The sequence below is a fragment of the Sarcophilus harrisii genome, chromosome 1, assembly GCF_902635505.1.
Source record: "Sarcophilus harrisii chromosome 1, mSarHar1.11, whole genome shotgun sequence".
NCBI lineage: Eukaryota > Metazoa > Chordata > Mammalia > Dasyuromorphia > Dasyuridae > Sarcophilus > Sarcophilus harrisii.
Window position 1 is genome coordinate 365,772,779 of NC_045426.1, and position 16,561 is coordinate 365,789,339.

At 37.2% G+C, this 16,561-nt stretch overlaps 1 protein-coding gene across 3 annotated transcripts in view; it reads left to right on the plus strand.

Annotated features, from left to right (window-relative positions):
• Positions 1-338: 338 nt before the first annotated feature.
• Positions 339-16,561, plus strand: part of HDHD2 (haloacid dehalogenase like hydrolase domain containing 2) — a 39,054-nt gene continuing 22,831 nt past the window's right edge. Inside the window, exons 1-3 of one of the 3 annotated variants that reach the window (XM_023495853.2) lie at positions 339-404; positions 11,933-12,043; positions 15,820-16,028. In XM_023495853.2, the coding sequence (XP_023351621.1) occupies positions 11,943-12,043; positions 15,820-16,028 (310 nt within the window). In that variant the 5' untranslated portion in view covers positions 339-404; positions 11,933-11,942. Of the gene's footprint in view, positions 405-652; positions 730-897; positions 1,049-11,932; positions 12,044-15,819; positions 16,029-16,561 lie in introns of those variants that run through there. The other 2 variants (XM_023495855.2, XM_003759528.4) reach the window with 2 other exon arrangements.

A 16,561-nucleotide genomic window follows, 5' to 3' on the forward strand; every position in this document is an offset into this window, starting at 1 on the left:
AGATTAGCTTACAAGCCACATGTGGCGGAATCTGAAGTATGATGCTAAAAGCTGGGCTGTCTAGTTCAGATGCTCAGTTAGGACAGATAACTTAAGGGTAGTTTGAGAATGTCTGATGTGAGTTTTCTCCATTTCTCGACCTTTTTTTTTTTTTTTTAATATCGTTGCTTCTCGCTAAGGCCGTTGTTCGTCCCCAGAAGTCGGCCGCTGGGCCGCGGCCCAGCCGGCAGGGGACGCTCGGCATTTTTGATGTTTGGCCACGCCCTAAGTGCCCCACAAGGCCTGCTTCCGGCAGCGTCGCGGCCGCTGGGATAAATTGTTCTCGTGCGGACGTCTCCCTCAGTGAAAGTCTTCCCGTGCTAGAGGAAGTCCAACAGAGTAGGACGATCCCTACCTCGACCTGGGTTAGCCCCATCCGCCAAGGAGGTTTTGCAGGGGCGTTTGGAGCCTCAAGGGGGCGTGGGGGGTTAAGGCGGACACCCGGATGAACAGGCCCGAAAAGAGTCACGCAACCCTCACGGAGGCGCTGGCCCTGCTTGCGCACCCTTTGTATTAGGGATTCTCTTCTCTGCCCGTCTCCCTCCCCCCCTCTCCCCCTCCCCCGCATTAGTGACTTCCTATTTACCGTCCGCATTGTTCGCGCCTGGTCTCCCTCACTGAGGGTAAGCACCTTGCGGACAGGGAGGCCCTTACCTCTTGGTTACTCCTAAAGCCGTGTGCAGGTGCTCAGTAAGTGTTATATGATTGGTTTTAACGGATTAGTAGTTAAGTTATAATAAAGAGAACGACGTCGGCAAAACTACTAAATTTAAAGCGTAGCGGGACAGAGAAGGCGGGGCTTCTCCGGGAGGAAGGCGGGACTTCCTCTGCAGCCCCAGCGTTTCCGGAGCTGCGCAGAAGGCGCTTTGAGGGCGGCCGCTCTCCGTCCGTCCTTTGGCTCCCAAGGGTAGCGTCTTGCGTGTTCTGCTCGGGCCGCGTCAGGACTGAAGAAGTTTCAGAAGCGCTAGCGGTCGGCTCAGGGTTCGACTCGTTGCTTTGTTCTGAAGGGGTGTGTTTCCCGGAGCGTTTCCCTTTCCCCCCACCTCGTGAATGGACGGGTCCGCCGGTCTGTCTTCCAGGGCGGCACGGGCGGTACCATCTCCGCGGGGAGGGGAGGAGCGACGGTGCGGCGCGATCCCTAGGGAAAGCCTGACTCCCGCGCGGGGATAGTGGGGGCCGGCGTGCTCTGGAGTCGGGACTGCGCGCGGACCGCCCAGCCTCTCCGAGCCCGAGCTTCCCTCTCTGTAAAATAAGTAGCAGTCACTTCCAGGCCTTTTGCGGGCAGAACTCTGCAAATCGCATTCTCAGTCACCCAGGTCCGGGTTCAAATCCCGCCGCTGTCAGTTACTACGCACTGACCTGTGTACGAGCGGCTTCCGTTCAGTTTCCTTTTACAAAACGAGGGCGTTACACTGGGTGACCTCCAAGGGCTTTCCCACCTCGTCGGTCCTAGCTGAGCGTGAGAAAGGGCCCGTTTGTTGCTTCCCCTACCCAGAGAAGGCGGGAACCGGATTAGCACTCCGTGAAGCCGGGCCTGTGGGGGCGTTGTGTGCTTAGAAACCAGCCCCTGCTTTTCGTTAACCTAGTCCTGGAAGGGACTTGGGGGGTTACCCCTAGTAACAACCCTCCCCCAACTCGGCATTTTCATGCAAATTAACTCAGGTGGCCTAAGAGCTGGGATTTGGATCCAGAATCTAATGCTGCCTTCTAATGCATATTCATTTGCAGTTTTTTTTTTTTCTAAATGGTGGAGCTGAAGGTGATCCTGGCTCTCATCTAGTTCAGTCATTTTATGGGAAGAGGAAGCAAGAGACCCGGAGAGGTTAAATGGCCCAGGTAGTAAGAACCCAAATTGGAATTTCACTCTGACTCAGAATTCAGTGTTATCTGGACCATCAATCAGGGAAGTTTATTCTGTATGTTCTTGTCCAAATGGTCTTTGATTTAAAAATCAAAGCTGAAAATGAGAGTTAAGAGATTCTGCTGTTTCTCTAGTACGTATTTAATCCATTAAATTTTACCGAGGAGGATATGGTTTACTTTTTTTTTTTTTTATTAATATTCAATTAGCAAATATTTGTGCATCACAGATGCTCAGATGTTTTTTGATTTGCCTGATTTGTGTTCTGCAGAGACAGAAAGAAGAGGGGGCCAAAGAGGGGTGATACTACAACCTGTTGAGAGAGATTGGGTTACCTTGGAAAGAGTTGCTTGGGATTCTAACAATCAATGTATGGACAAATCTCTTAATTTTTCAGCCTTATTTTATTTTATTTTTTTGTGGGAGTGAGAGTGGGCCAATCAGGATTGAGCCCAGGGTCACAGGGCTAGTAAGTGCCTCAGATGGGATTTGAACCCAGGTTCTCCTAACTTCAGAGCTGGGGTTCTGTCCATTGTGCCACTTAGCTGCCCCTCAGCCCTATTTAACAAAGGCCTTAATTATTTGTTTTATCTACCTTGAAATGTGAAGGAAGCATTTCCATTTTTTTAAATCCATTTTTTGCTATCTGTTTTTACTATTACTCCTTGACAGCTCAAGTTATTGAATCTAGAAGACTCTTTATCCTGGGATGAGAAGAGGAGAGAATTCATTTTACTTTTGCTTAAGTAATAGATTTACAATATGTTCAAGTTTCAACCAGGGCCTGTGTGAGATACAAGAGATGCAAGCATAAGGCAGAGTTAGGGCGGCACTTGAAAAACTTATTGTTCTGTTTGGCATGAAGTCTTAGAAGCTGATTTGTCGAGGAAACAGCATTTTAATCATTACCTTCCTTATTCCAGCTTATGGTAGGAGAAACTTAGGGGAATTTCCTCTTGGTTAAATTGAGGTATCTAGTTTCTAATAAGACAACTAAGTAGTTGGGGTTTTGCTTGTGATGCTCCGCGTAGTCAGTTCTGTATAACGCTAAGGTACGATTCTGAGTTTGAAAAATACCACTGAGTGTAATACTAATAGTGTAATATTTGGCAACCTGCAAACAATAAAGTATGATGAACTGTATGGAATAACAAAATTGTTATTAGTAGATGTGATTAGAGATAATCTCTTCAGTAAAGATATACTCCTTACAGTTCCTATTCTCATGATTTGTCATTGTGTAGAAATTATCCTAGTGTTTTGAAGATAGGTGTGCTAGTAGTATGCCTTGACACATTGAAGTCCTATCCAATAGGACTCTATGAAGCAAACCTCTTTATTTTCATTGATTCTTCAGTCAGTTTTATTTTAATCATTTTCATTGTTAATATCTTTATTTAAATTTATTTAGAAAAATTTTAATTTTTAGAATTCATTTTTCTTTCATTAGAGGTTTAACTATTATGAGGAATATGGAAAAATCTACTTTAATTTTGTTTTCTGATCTTTTGTCTATCTGTGCTGAAATTATATTTACTGTTGACCAGTGACTTATGCCCTGAATGGTTGGCTACAATGAACTGAAAAATTAATTTTATTTGGAAAGGCAAAATAAGTATATTGATGTATCTAATGAAGGATATAATTTTGTTTTAAGTAGCCTTATCTTTTATGGGATAGTTATTAAATTTAGCCCCAAAGGTAGAATCTGAATATTTTTATAGACCATTTAAGCATCTTAACATGATGGAACATTTAAATGGAATTTCTAGAAGTAGCCTTAGTCCTTGAGAGCCTGTTAACTTTTCTCTTTTTGAAAAAGTAGTGGTTGAGTATTCTAGCCATTAATGATTATTGTTCTTTCTCAGGATAATGTTAAAAATGCATATTAAATGACTGCTTGCCAGATAGATTTTAGAGAGGATTCTTGTTCAGCTGTGAATAGGAATGAAGAGGAATTCTTCCTCTTCCTTTCAATCCATTGTATTTGGATTGGACCAGAACCTTTGCAGTTCCTTCTCACTCAGAGATTCTGTGAATGATTCTGTATCAAATGATTCTGTAAGAAACAAAATATCTTATCAAGAACTCCATTGATTAACTATGAATTCTGGAAAGTTTATTTTACATTCTTGCAAAAATAGGTGTACACCAATTCCATAGAGGAGGATTCCACAGATCGAATCTTTTTATGTTACTATTATAAACCTGATGGTCAAGATCCTTCTAGGTTACAGTTCTTCCATATATGGGAATAATATACTCAATTCTAAGCAAAATGTGACTAGAGCAGCTCTTCCTTTGGTTCTTTAAGCTCGTGCTGTAGTTCACTTCTCCACTTTCCCAATCCTTCCTTGTCGTCTCCTATTTACTCTTCTTAATTGCAACTCTAGCACATTCCCTGTGGGTATTTACTCCCTCTAGGACACCTGTAGAAGCAAAATAGCTAACATTTATAATTTCAAAAGAGGGGAAAGTAGCAGAGTTAACTATATTATTTAGAAATCTTGATATCTAGAGCTCCTAATTAACCAGATTGTTTTCCTATACTTTTAGGTAAAAGAAGTTAAATGATGAGAAAACAAGCTAAATTGGAAATTCCTATCAATTTTCTATATTTCTTTACAAAGTTACTGAAGTAGACTAAATTGTGGGTATATGTGTGTGTATACAATTTAGTTTCTAAATTTATACACACAATTTATACAATTTTACATATATATACACAATATATATACAATACATATGCAAATATATGTAGACATATATAATCTCCTAATTTACATTTTAAAGCGAGTGTCACCCACTTCAAAGTAATCAATGTGAGTCTTGTGCATTTATTTTATTTATGCTGTCATTCGCTTTTCTAACCATTTTTAGAATTCATTTAAATTTGTTTTCAGACTTAAGGCACATCCTTTTGGATATCTTCAGTGATAAGGTGATTTGATTTAGAAAAACAAAATTTACTTGTAATGAATAATGATGTAAGTAAGTAAGTAAGTGAGATGGGGAATCAAGCTTGACAGTATCGTTTTTTTGATAAAAGTTAGATAATGTGAGAAATGGATGGGCATTTAATTTCCACAGTTATGAAAATTAAATTGGAGGAATGAAACTTAAATTAGAAAATTGAAGTTCACAAGGACATCAAAGAATAATCAGGGATGGAGATTTTAGATTTGAACAGCAGCCCTCTGGACTTTGCTCTTCTCCTCCTAGGGTTATCTTCCCCTCACTGGGCAGTTGTTGTTCTTTGTTCTCCAAGAGGACCAAAATGACATCACAATTTTAGAAGCGAGTTACAATGTGTGCTGTGGCTGATCAGACCAGTAAAAGCCTGGAATGCTCTGCCACAGGCTAGACACAAATTGTCCATATGAATATTTGGAATAGCTTGTCTAATTTTGCATATCTTGCATTTCTTTTGGGCTAATTCAGTTCTACTTTGCTCATAACATCTTCTCTGGTGAAGGCAAGCCATGCTAGGTGTTGGATGTGTTCAGGGAATATTAGTACCTCTGGTGTGAAGGCTACCGAGCCCTTTACAAGGCTGCTTTCCACTTTTAGTGTCCACCTAATCCACCCGATTCTCAACTGTGGCTACAAGAAGCTGTATAGCATGCACAGTGGCCACACCCTGGCAGACTAGTTCAGCAGACAGGCTAAACCAGGTTGAGGATAACCAAAGATTATCAGTCTTCCCCCAAAAGAATGTAAACTCCTTGGGACAGAGATTGGCTGGGTACTAAGGAGGAGAATTTTCCCTCTTGAGCAAGGAAGGATTGGGAGAGTGGAGACATGACCAACTGCAGAAGCTCAAAGAACTTCCCATGTCCAAAGGCATGGGAAAATGTTAAGTCATGAAAGAAGAATTAAATTATGATTATCACAGGATTATATAATATTATCACAAGATTATATAATTCTAATCCAATCACCTAATTTTAATGATAAGGAAATTGAAACCCATTAGGTATAATTTTCTAGTATCCTTGACCATGCTAAATCTTGCTTCTCTGATTCAACTCTTAAATCTCTTTGCACTGCTTGCTTAGTAAGACATTTTAAAAATCTGTCCATTTCAAGCTGATAGCTGCACTGTTGAAAATAAAAAGGAAATTCTGTTTAATTTTTATTTAACCAAAATACTACCTTTTCTAATGATCCTGGCTAATAGAACTTACATTGTAATTGAGGAAGAATTTCAGTCACAGCTACTTCATTTTTTAAAACACTTAGCCACCTTTTAGAATGAAAAAGTAGCTGCTTGTGTGTGTGCATTAAAATATTTCATTAAATTTTTATTCCTTTTGATATCTAAATTCATACAGTATTAATAGCATAATACTTTTCCTTGATGTGATTGGTACATTACAAGTTATTGTGTCAGAAATCCATTTAATAATATTTGTGGACAGCTCCTGATACATATTTTGTGATAAAGCCAAATTTGGTCTTACATCATGATAAATGCATTATCTATTTAGAAAAAGTCATTGTTATAGGATTCAGTCACTGAATTTCTTTCATTTCATTTGTTCATCTGGTGCCCTCACTTTCTGCATGAGAAGATAACAAAATCACAAATCCCCAAAGTCCCTAAGCCAGTTATTTGGACATCATTTTAAAAGTGTTTATGTGTCGAACTTCCATGATCAGAAGGTCTGAAATAATTTTTATCTGATCATAACCTTCCATTTTTCATTTCTCACCTTAACTCTTCTTCAATAGTCAGTCAGTAAATATTTATTAAGCACCCATTATGTGCCAGAGACTTAGTCTAACCACGAGGAGAGATGAAGAAAGGTAAAAGACAGCCCACGTCCTTGAGAAGCTCACAAGCTAATGGGAGAAACAACCTTTAAACAACCATGCACAAACAAACTCTATCCAGGATAAATTGGAATTAATCAATTGAGAGAAGATACTAGAATTGAGGGGACCAGGAAAGGCTTCTTGTAGCAGTTGGGATTTTAGTTGGGACTTGAAGGAAGCCAAAGGCAAAGATGAGAAGGCAGAGTTTTCCATCTGTGGGAGGCAGCCAATGAATATCCCTGCAATTCAGAGATGAAGTTTTTTGTTTGAGGAACAGCAAGGAAGTGAATGTCATTAGATCCCGGAGTATGTGAAGGCAGGTGGGGAATGTGAAAGACAGGAAGGTAGGGGTGTGTGTGTGTGTAAGGGAACTTTGAACGACAAAATTTTATATTTGATCTTGAAGATGATAGGGAATCCCCGGAGTTTGAGTGGGGGAGTAATCTGATCACACCTGCACTCCACAAAGATCCTTTAATGGCTGAATGAAGGATGGACTGGAGTGGAGAGAGTCTTGACCCAGTGGACCACCTACCCCCCAGCAGGCTGTTGCAGTAGTCCAGAGCTGAGGGCCTGCATCAGGGTGGATGCAGGGTCGGGGAGAGAAGGGTATGTCGGAAGGAATATCACAAAGGGAAAATCACAAGGCTTTAGCTAGATGTCAGATATTTGAAGCCTTCAGGCCATAAAGCCCCTCAATATTTTCTCAAGCCATCATATATTCTTTCACTTTTTCCCCTTCTCAATAGTGACCCTGTAGTCATTATCCAGCCCTTTACTCTCAGATCCATTACCTGCTTTTTTTTTTTTTTTTTTTTTGGCCACATATGTCTTGCTAGACCCTTTCTGGATTACTCCCACCATTGGAGTTATCTAATCTTGGGGCCCTTTTCATGCCTTTGTTCTTGATTTTTTTTTTATCCTTTACAGAAGCTTTTTAGACAAACTCATTTTCCCTCTAGCCTCCCACACCATCCCTTTCAGATGAAGAACTTACATCAAACTTTACCAAGAAAATAAAAGCCCTTTCCATGAATTCCCTGTTGAGTCATTCCCTATGTCTCAGTACTTGGCAGCCTGACATCACTTGATTAAAATTGCTCTCTCCAAAGCTGTCAATGATCTCTTAATTATCAGACCTTATTCTCATCCTTCACCTTTTTGCTGCATTTTACACTGCATTCTAATATTTGTGGGACAGCTCATCTTCTGAACATTCTTTTTGTTGGATCTTCATAGTACTCTTCTAGTTCTCCTAGCTACCTGACTATCTCTATGTCCTTTCCTTCATTTTATCTCCTGTCTCCTGGGTATACCCTAATATGGGAATACACAAAGGCTCTCTCCTTTTCTGTTGTCTCCATGCATGCCCTCCTACAGGTTTAATTATTATTTCTTTATATATGATTCACTGATCTGTACATTCCTTTTATTCTCACTTGAATTCCAGTCTGTTGTTACCATCAGTCTGCTGGACAGTCAAACTGGATGACTAGTAGATGTCTCTAACATGTATAAAACAAAACTTTATTTTTCCTGAAACCCACTCCTCTTCTGAATTGCTTGAACCCCTCTTCTGTTTTTGTCAAGACAGGGGACCCACCATCCTTCTGGTCACCCAGATTTAGAACTTCTGATTTATCTTCAGCTTTTCATCTTGTCATATATCTAGTCATTTACCAGATATTCCATTCTGCTGCTGTATCTCTCTAAAATAACCTTTCTTCTTCTGATGTGGCCTCCACCTAGTTCAGGCCTTCATCATAAATATCTGGACTATTGTAGTAGCTTCTTGCTTGGTCTCCTTGTTACAGATTTCTCCTCCATCCCAATCTATCCTCTACATTGCTGTCAAAAGTGTTTTGCCTAAAAGGTCTGACCATATCACTCAAAAAATTCCAGTGATTGGCTATTGTCTGTTTGGTCTTTAAAGTCTTTCATGACTTGGTTTCAATCTGCCTTTCTGTGTTTGTTCTATATTGCTTCCCTTCTAACAATTTTAAGGTCCAAGACCCATTTTAGGCTTTTTTTTTTGTTTTTTGTTCAACGTCACCTTTGATAGAGTATTCCATGCCTTTGGACTGACTTCCCCCATGCCTTGAATATATTCTTCTTTTAAATCTTTGGTTTCCTAAAGAACCAATTCATATGCCATTTTTTTATGTGAAACTTTTCCTGATTCTCCCAACTGCTATAAAAAATTTCCCCCCACAGTTATCTTGTATTTATTTTCTATACACTCAAAAGGATACATGTTACCACCCCCACTCCCCATCCCAGTGGAAAATAAGCCTCTGCAGGACAAAGACAGTTTCACACACACACACACACATACACATACACACATACATATATTTTTAATCCCTAGAACCTGGAATGTAGTAGGCGCTTCTTGGATATTTGTGGTTAGATTGGTTTCCATTTCTAATCCCTAATATGGAAAAATCAGTTTTAATATTATTTCACTTATTCCTTATCACCATTTATATATTAGTTCCTATGGTACCCAATTGCTAGCTGCCTGCCACTGTTAACCCTTTCTGCCTTCAGCATCAAGTTGTGATGAATAGAAAGTTTGGCAAGGCTTCCTTAGTATTTATGGTTCCTCTGTAGGGGATCCTGGAAGTTGGTACCAGTAACTTGTAAAAGAAAAATATTTATGTGAAAGAAAATAATTGGGTACATCAATTTTTTTCTGTCTTAATTCCTCTCATGGCAGTCTCTTTTTAAAATTTTGGGTCTTTTAAAAATAGTAATTTCTTTTTTATTTTTCAAAATACATACAAAGAGTTTTCAACATACACCCACCTTGTGTTCCATGCTTTTCTCTCACTCTCCTCTAGACAGCAAGCAATCTAATATGAGTTAAAACATGTACAATTTTTCTAAACATTTTTACATGTATCATGCTGCACAAGAAAAACTAGATCAAAAAAGGAAATCAATGAGAAAGAAAAAAACAAGCAAGCAAACGTCAAAAAGTGGAAGTACTATGTTGTGATCCACATTCAGTCCCTACAGTCTTCTTTCTGGATACAGATGGCTCTTTCCATCACAGATCTTTTGGAATTGACTTGAATCACTTCATTGTTGAAAAGAGCCACGTCCATGAGAATTGATCATTGTTTAATCTTGCTATTGCCATATACAATATTGTCCTGGTTCTGCATATTTCACTCGACATCAGTTCATGTTAAGTCTCTCCAGGCCTCTCTGTATTCATCCTGCTGATCATTTCTTATAGAACAATAATATTCGATAACATTCACGTATCATAACTTGTCCAGCCATTCTCCAACTAATGAACATCCACTCAGTTTCCAGTTCCTTGTCACTACAAAAAGGGCTGCCACAAACAGTTTTGCACCTGTGGGTCCTTTTCCCTTTTTTTTTATCATCTCTTTGTAATACAGGTCCAGTGGAGACACTGCTGGATCAAAGGGTATGTACACTTTGATAGTCCTTTGGGCATAGTTCTGATTTAATCTATTTTGAAGGGTATATTCTTCCATTGGAGTTGGGTTTGATGGATTTATGAATTTCTCCTGTGAATGGTTCATAAATATGCTTAGTGCAGGACAAGAACTAAATCTTAGTGGTTAAAATTGAGTTTTATAAATGTAATTTATTTTTTATCATAGATACTCCTGTAATCAAATGAAAGTTTTGTCATAATAAAAGTAAACATTTATTGTCTTTTCTCTTTTCCCTACCACACTGCTTATAGGCAGATGACAATTACAATAAATCAATATTCACAGAATTACATAATTTTTAGAGCTGGAAGAGATCTTAGTAACAACCTAGTCCAACCCCACATATGGTTAGTTAGGTTAAGGGTCAGTGACTTTAAGATCACACATCCAATTAGTATAAAAGCTGCAGGGTTTTTTGTTATTGTTTTTGCGCGCTGTAATCTAAACTTAAATCTTCAGACTTTTAGTTCAGCCTTTATACTGTTCTAGTTTCTTTGACTCATCATAACTTTTTAAAACCAATATTCTAGTTGTACCTCTGTCAGATGTCTGTGTTATTGTGACAGAACTGTGCTATCATAACATTATAACATGTGCCATTTAGATGGAGGGACACGGTAGGATTTAAACAATAATCATATAAGTCTTGTTACTTGCTAAAATGTTTTGTAAAAATTTTGCATGGTGTAATCCAGGTTTTTGATTTGGTAGCTTTTGAAAGAGCTTAGATAGATGCCATGTTTTTCTGTCTCATATTCTTCTTCCAAAATATCTTATTTTCTACCCTTTGCTTTCCCTTAGTACTTTCCCTTTGCTCTTAGAAATCCTCCTTATTTTCAGAAACTTTAACAAATATGGAGAGAGAATTCTCCATATTTGTTAAAGTTTCTAAAAATAAGGAAGAAAATATCTAGGTTTTACAAATTTAATTCTATATCCACCTTTTAATTTAGAGCAGAAGTTTGACCTTGGTTGCTATAGCATCAAATTTATTCCTTCATATTATACTCTATAAAGAAAGATTTAGATGGCCCATAAAATCATCTGCCCAGTTTATATCCTATCCTTGAAGCAAAAGAGGGTGATTGGTCTGAATAAAAGAGAAGTGTCTTAATCTGCACAGTCTATAAAAAAGAAGGGGCAGGGAGAAAATAACATTGGTAAATTAAGGAAAATATTATGTAATTTGTGCATCAAGTTGCACATTTTTATTTATTTATTTATTTATATTTATTTATTTTTATTTATATTTATATTTATAACCTATTTTTTGCCTTTAGTGATCCAAATATGTCATCAGAAAGTGGTAAATGTGCATATGGGGTTTCCGGATGTGATCTAAAAAGCATTCATTTTTATTATGATTTAGTAAATATAATAGGAATTTGATAAACCCTTAGTACTTTCCCTTTGCTCTTAGATCTATAATTTCCTACATTTAACATATGGTTGCATATTAATCTATGAAAGATAATTTAAATATCTTGATATACTCTGACTTACATTTTTTCATGCTCTCTTTTATTTTTAAACCTTGTAGGAAAAATAGCATTAGAAACAAGTTTTTTACTATTTGTGTTGAATTCTTGCTTTTCAAAAACTTGTTTTCTTCCATAAAAGTGATCTTACCACTGAACAATATCTTTCTCTTTGTGAATGATATTATTTGCATACTTATCAGTTTTTATTTTCCATTGTCTTCTAAATAGTATTTTTAATTTCATTTTCTTCCTCCTAGGGAATGAAGGATGGCGGCACGCCGTGCATTAAAAGCCGTTTTGGTAGATCTCAGTGGCACACTTCACATTGAAGATGCAGCTGTACCAGGCGCACAGGACGCTCTTAAAAGGCAAGCTCTCCTCCAAGTTCAGTTGACAAATACATTTGTGAGTGCCATTTTATCCAGGCAGATCATTAGCTAAATGGATGGTCTGAAGATGACACTTCATAAGCTTACCCTCTAGAAGAAACTGCTTTGAGTTTAACTCTAAGGTGCATGGATTGTAATTTTTTTAAGCATGTTTCTCTAAGCCTACATGGCTGTAAATAGCATTATTTCCAAGGCACTAGCTGTATCACTTAAGATCTCAAAGCCCCAGTTTCCTCATTGTAAAATAATACTCTCTATCTCACAGGGTTGTGGTGAGGAAAACTCTTTGTAAACCTTAAAGCATTATTGGGATAGTATTTTTTTTCAGCATCAAAATAGTACCTTGCTCAGAAAAGGTACTTGATTATTATGTTTTGACATTTTGATTTAATTAGCATTATTTCCCCCTCTTCACTTCTCTGTAGTGAGAAAAAAAAAATCAGCTCTCTTGAATATAGAATAATCACAAAGAAATAACTCTACTTGAAGATTGGAAATTCCAATTGATAAAAAAAACTTGTTGGAAGTCAACTTGATTTTCTTTATGTTTTTAGGCAGGCAAAAAGTTAAAGTTGTTTAAATAAGATTTTAAAAAAGACTAGCAGTGACTTTGGTTGTGGAAATTGAAAGGTAAGCCTCCAGGCAGGAACTGCTTTATTCTTCTCATATATCTCCCACAGGCTTAGCTTAGGGTCAGGCACAGAGTTTGGTTAATGAAAAGTTCAGGAAATCCAGGCCACATATTGTGAGTCACGATGTTTGATACATCATGATGTTTTGATACATACAAACTGAGTCAGTTTGATACATTTTCTTTTTTAAAAAAATTAAATTTGAAAAATTCTTAATGGTTAGAACTGTTGTGGGTTTTTTGTTTTTGTTTTTGTTTTTTAAGTTTAAAAGACATTTTAGGATAATTGTGATGTGGTTTGTCAGTCAGTTCACGGATAGACACAGTGAGTACCAAAAAACATAAGAATACAGTCCTTTCCTTTGAGATTTGAACCTTGTCGACGGTTTAATACTTGGGCATAAGACACAGTGAGACTACTTCAGAGGCTCTCATCAGATGCTCGGTTGTATGATGTAATGGCCATAGAGCCACATATGGGCTGCAGATTAGAAGGAGTCTATAACTAATATTTGTACCATAAATTGAATAGAATAATATTTTAATCTAGAAAAGACCTCCAGCCCTCTAGTCCAACCTCCTCATTTTATCCATGAGGAAAACACGGTCAGAAAGGTCAGGTGATGTGCCCAGGATTACATAAGTAGTGACAGGTAGTATTTGAACTCAAGCCCTTTAGATTCGAAACCCATATTCTTTCCACTGCATCATGGTACCTTTCAATATATATGTATATCTTATCTATGTGATATATGTCTGTGTATGTAGACATAATGTGTTTTCTGTACACACATACACATATAGGTATACAAAGAATAATGCATGTTATATACACCCGTGTGTGGAGTGTGTGTGTGTGTGTGTGTGTGTGTGTGGTATTTTTCTATTGTATCTAGTTTACTGTTGTCATGCAATAGGTTCATTTCAACGTATTGCATGAATTCATAGGTTTCTTGCTGTTATGTATTATATCAGTCAATTGATGATAATTTCTGAGAATCTGCAAAAGACACTAAAAGGGGTTACTCATAATTTGAAAGTTTGGGAACCACTGTTAAAATGATAACATTTTCATTCTTTGATATAGATCAGGAATATAAAGTACCTTAGAAATTCAAAGGATGGGATAGGTCAAAGTAAGCTAAGTATTAGCTTTTCCACTTTACAGATGGGGAGTTGAAAACAAAAAGTCTCATCAAAGCAGTGTGAAGAGATAGTAAAAGAGATGTAACTTGTAATTATAAACATGGGCTACTGACTTTGAAACAAAACAAGTTCTTTTGATTAGCAGGCAGTGTTGCTTCTGAGTAGAACCTCTTTATTTTTTTTTTAACTAGGCTTAATTTGTAGAATTACAAATTAATTTGTAATTAATAAGAAGAAGAGGAAAATTTTGTTAATGTATTTGGCTAAATAATGACTTCTCTAAATAGGTGTGTAAGCTATGAGTCTTTGATCCCAGAGATGCAGGGACCTGCAAATCGCTCTGATACTAGGACTGGCACATTTCCATTCCAAAGGAAAAAAATCCTCAATAGCAGCACTGCCAGTTTTCGTTTCTATAGTAACAAATAGTCAAAGGGAAGGTGGGGGAGTAGTAAAAATAAAAGTGAAAACTCATTAAAAATGATGTGACTATTTCAGTACTTACACATGTTCATTTTTAGGATAATAGTTTTGTTGAAGTAATCAATTTTTTTGAAAGGAAAAACACCAAAGTTAATGTGTTTTGCAGAAAACCTGCCACATGGACAATTATATTTCCAAGAAAGAGTGAATTATTTAATAAAATAAATTTGGTGTAGTGTCCTTTGGGTAAATTCACTCTTTCCCCCACTTCCCCTCTCATTCTCTTTATTTCCAAGTTTCTCTCTCTCTTTCCTACCCCAGTATTTTAAATCTCTGAGACTTGAAAAGTATGTGAATTAATTATATCCAAAAGTATAATTATTTTTAAAATGTTTTAAATTTTCTTTTAACAGGAGCCAGAAATTCATTTTGATTCTCAAACTTAAAGTCATCTGAAAGCTTAGATTCTTACCTTACTGTCTCAAGGACAATACAGACCATAACATCATGTCACCACAATCAAAGCATAATTTAGATATTTTGGCCTCTAAAAATGGAATGATTTACCTCAACTGTTCAGGTAGTGATAGCTTTCTAGACTTGACTACAAATGAGATAACATATAAAATGCTTTGAAACCAAAAAGTATGATATTGCTTGTTAGTTTATGATGTTTTTGCTGCTGTAATTGTTATTGTTGTTAAACTAGTCTAGGTGCCTGAGGAAAATTTATAGTACATGAAAAGAAGACTTTACATTCTTAAAGTTTCACAGCAAAAATCCTGCCATAAGAAATATGGCATGTTCAAATTCCACGTTCTTCTCATCATTAGCTTTACAATCTCAAGCAAGTCAGTTATCTACTCTGTGCCTCAGTTTCCTCATATATAAAATGAGGAACTGAGCTAGATAACCTTTAGGCGTCTTCTCTTATGCCTCTGATCCTGATTCTCTTTTCTTTCTGAAGTCACCTGTGGTGAGATTTTGAATGTAATTGTTGTCATGCTTGGTTTTTTCTTTCCTTCTTTTCTTTCTTTCTTTTTAAAATTTAAACCCTATGGTAAATAAGATGCAGTTAAGTTAAATATGGGAGTATCATTGAAGCACAGATGGATGGATATAATTTCATGGGATATAACTTTGCTGATCCTTGAAATTGCAGGGTTAAACCATTTATGCAGACAGGTTAAACCAGGTGGTGCCTAACTGACAACCTCAGACTTTTCAGTGAGCTGGGCGATATCTGCCCCAATCATGTGCAGACTTCCCCTGGCAGAGTGGGCAGGTGAGAACAGTTTTGTTTCAGTGGCTGTGAAGGCAGCTGAAGCAGGCATGTGGAGCACTTAGAGCTGGGTCAGACACAGAAGGTCAGAGGAACTTGTTTAACAATGATAAAGTGAGCCTTTTCATTAAAAAAATATGCATCTTAGGTCTTATTATATGAAAAACAGAATGCTAATTATTATAGGAACCCAGTACAATTCTATTTGTTAAGCTGTGTTTTTTTCTTTTTTAGGTAATTACTCCATTAACACCAGCATTTTCTTTTCTCTAGGTTACGTGCTACTCCTGTTGCCATTAGGTTTGTGACAAATACAACCAAAGAGAACAAGGCAGAATTGTTAGAGAGACTGAGAAAAATGAATTTTGATGTTGCTGAGCATGAGATATTCACTTCTCTGACAGCAGCCAGAAACCTAGTGCAGGAGAAACAAGTTAGGCCCATGTTGCTGATTGATGATCGGGCACTACCAGACTTTGAAGGTATGGGAAATTTAGGGTGTGTGTGTGGGGGGGTATTTATGCATGTTAAATGTGTGTGTTTATGCATGTTTGCTCCTGAAGAAAAAAAAAAAAGAGGTATTTTTTCCTGATTTTTTTTCTAACAATTTAATATTGAAATAGCTGGTGTTCCTGGTGATGTTTTAGTCTAATCTCCTATTTTACAAGCTTTTCATGGTGATTCAGTACCTAGATTACAATCTCCTTGCCACTTCTTCCTGTCCTATTACATAGGATTTTAGCTTGTCTTTTCATCATCTTTATGGCCTCTCCTTTGTTATTTAGATAATTTTGCTTTGGATGTGGAACTTTATTTTTATGTTGATGATCTTGCCTCCTTGTTTCCTTTTACACATTACATGGAAGAGGCAAAATGATACTATACAGAAAGAAATGTAAAAATCAACAGTCACAAAATATGGACAGTTTTTAAAGATAATTTGAAATCACCATATAAGTTTGTATATTTATGCTTCCAATTTCATTAAAAGATCAGAAAATACATTTTTTCATTT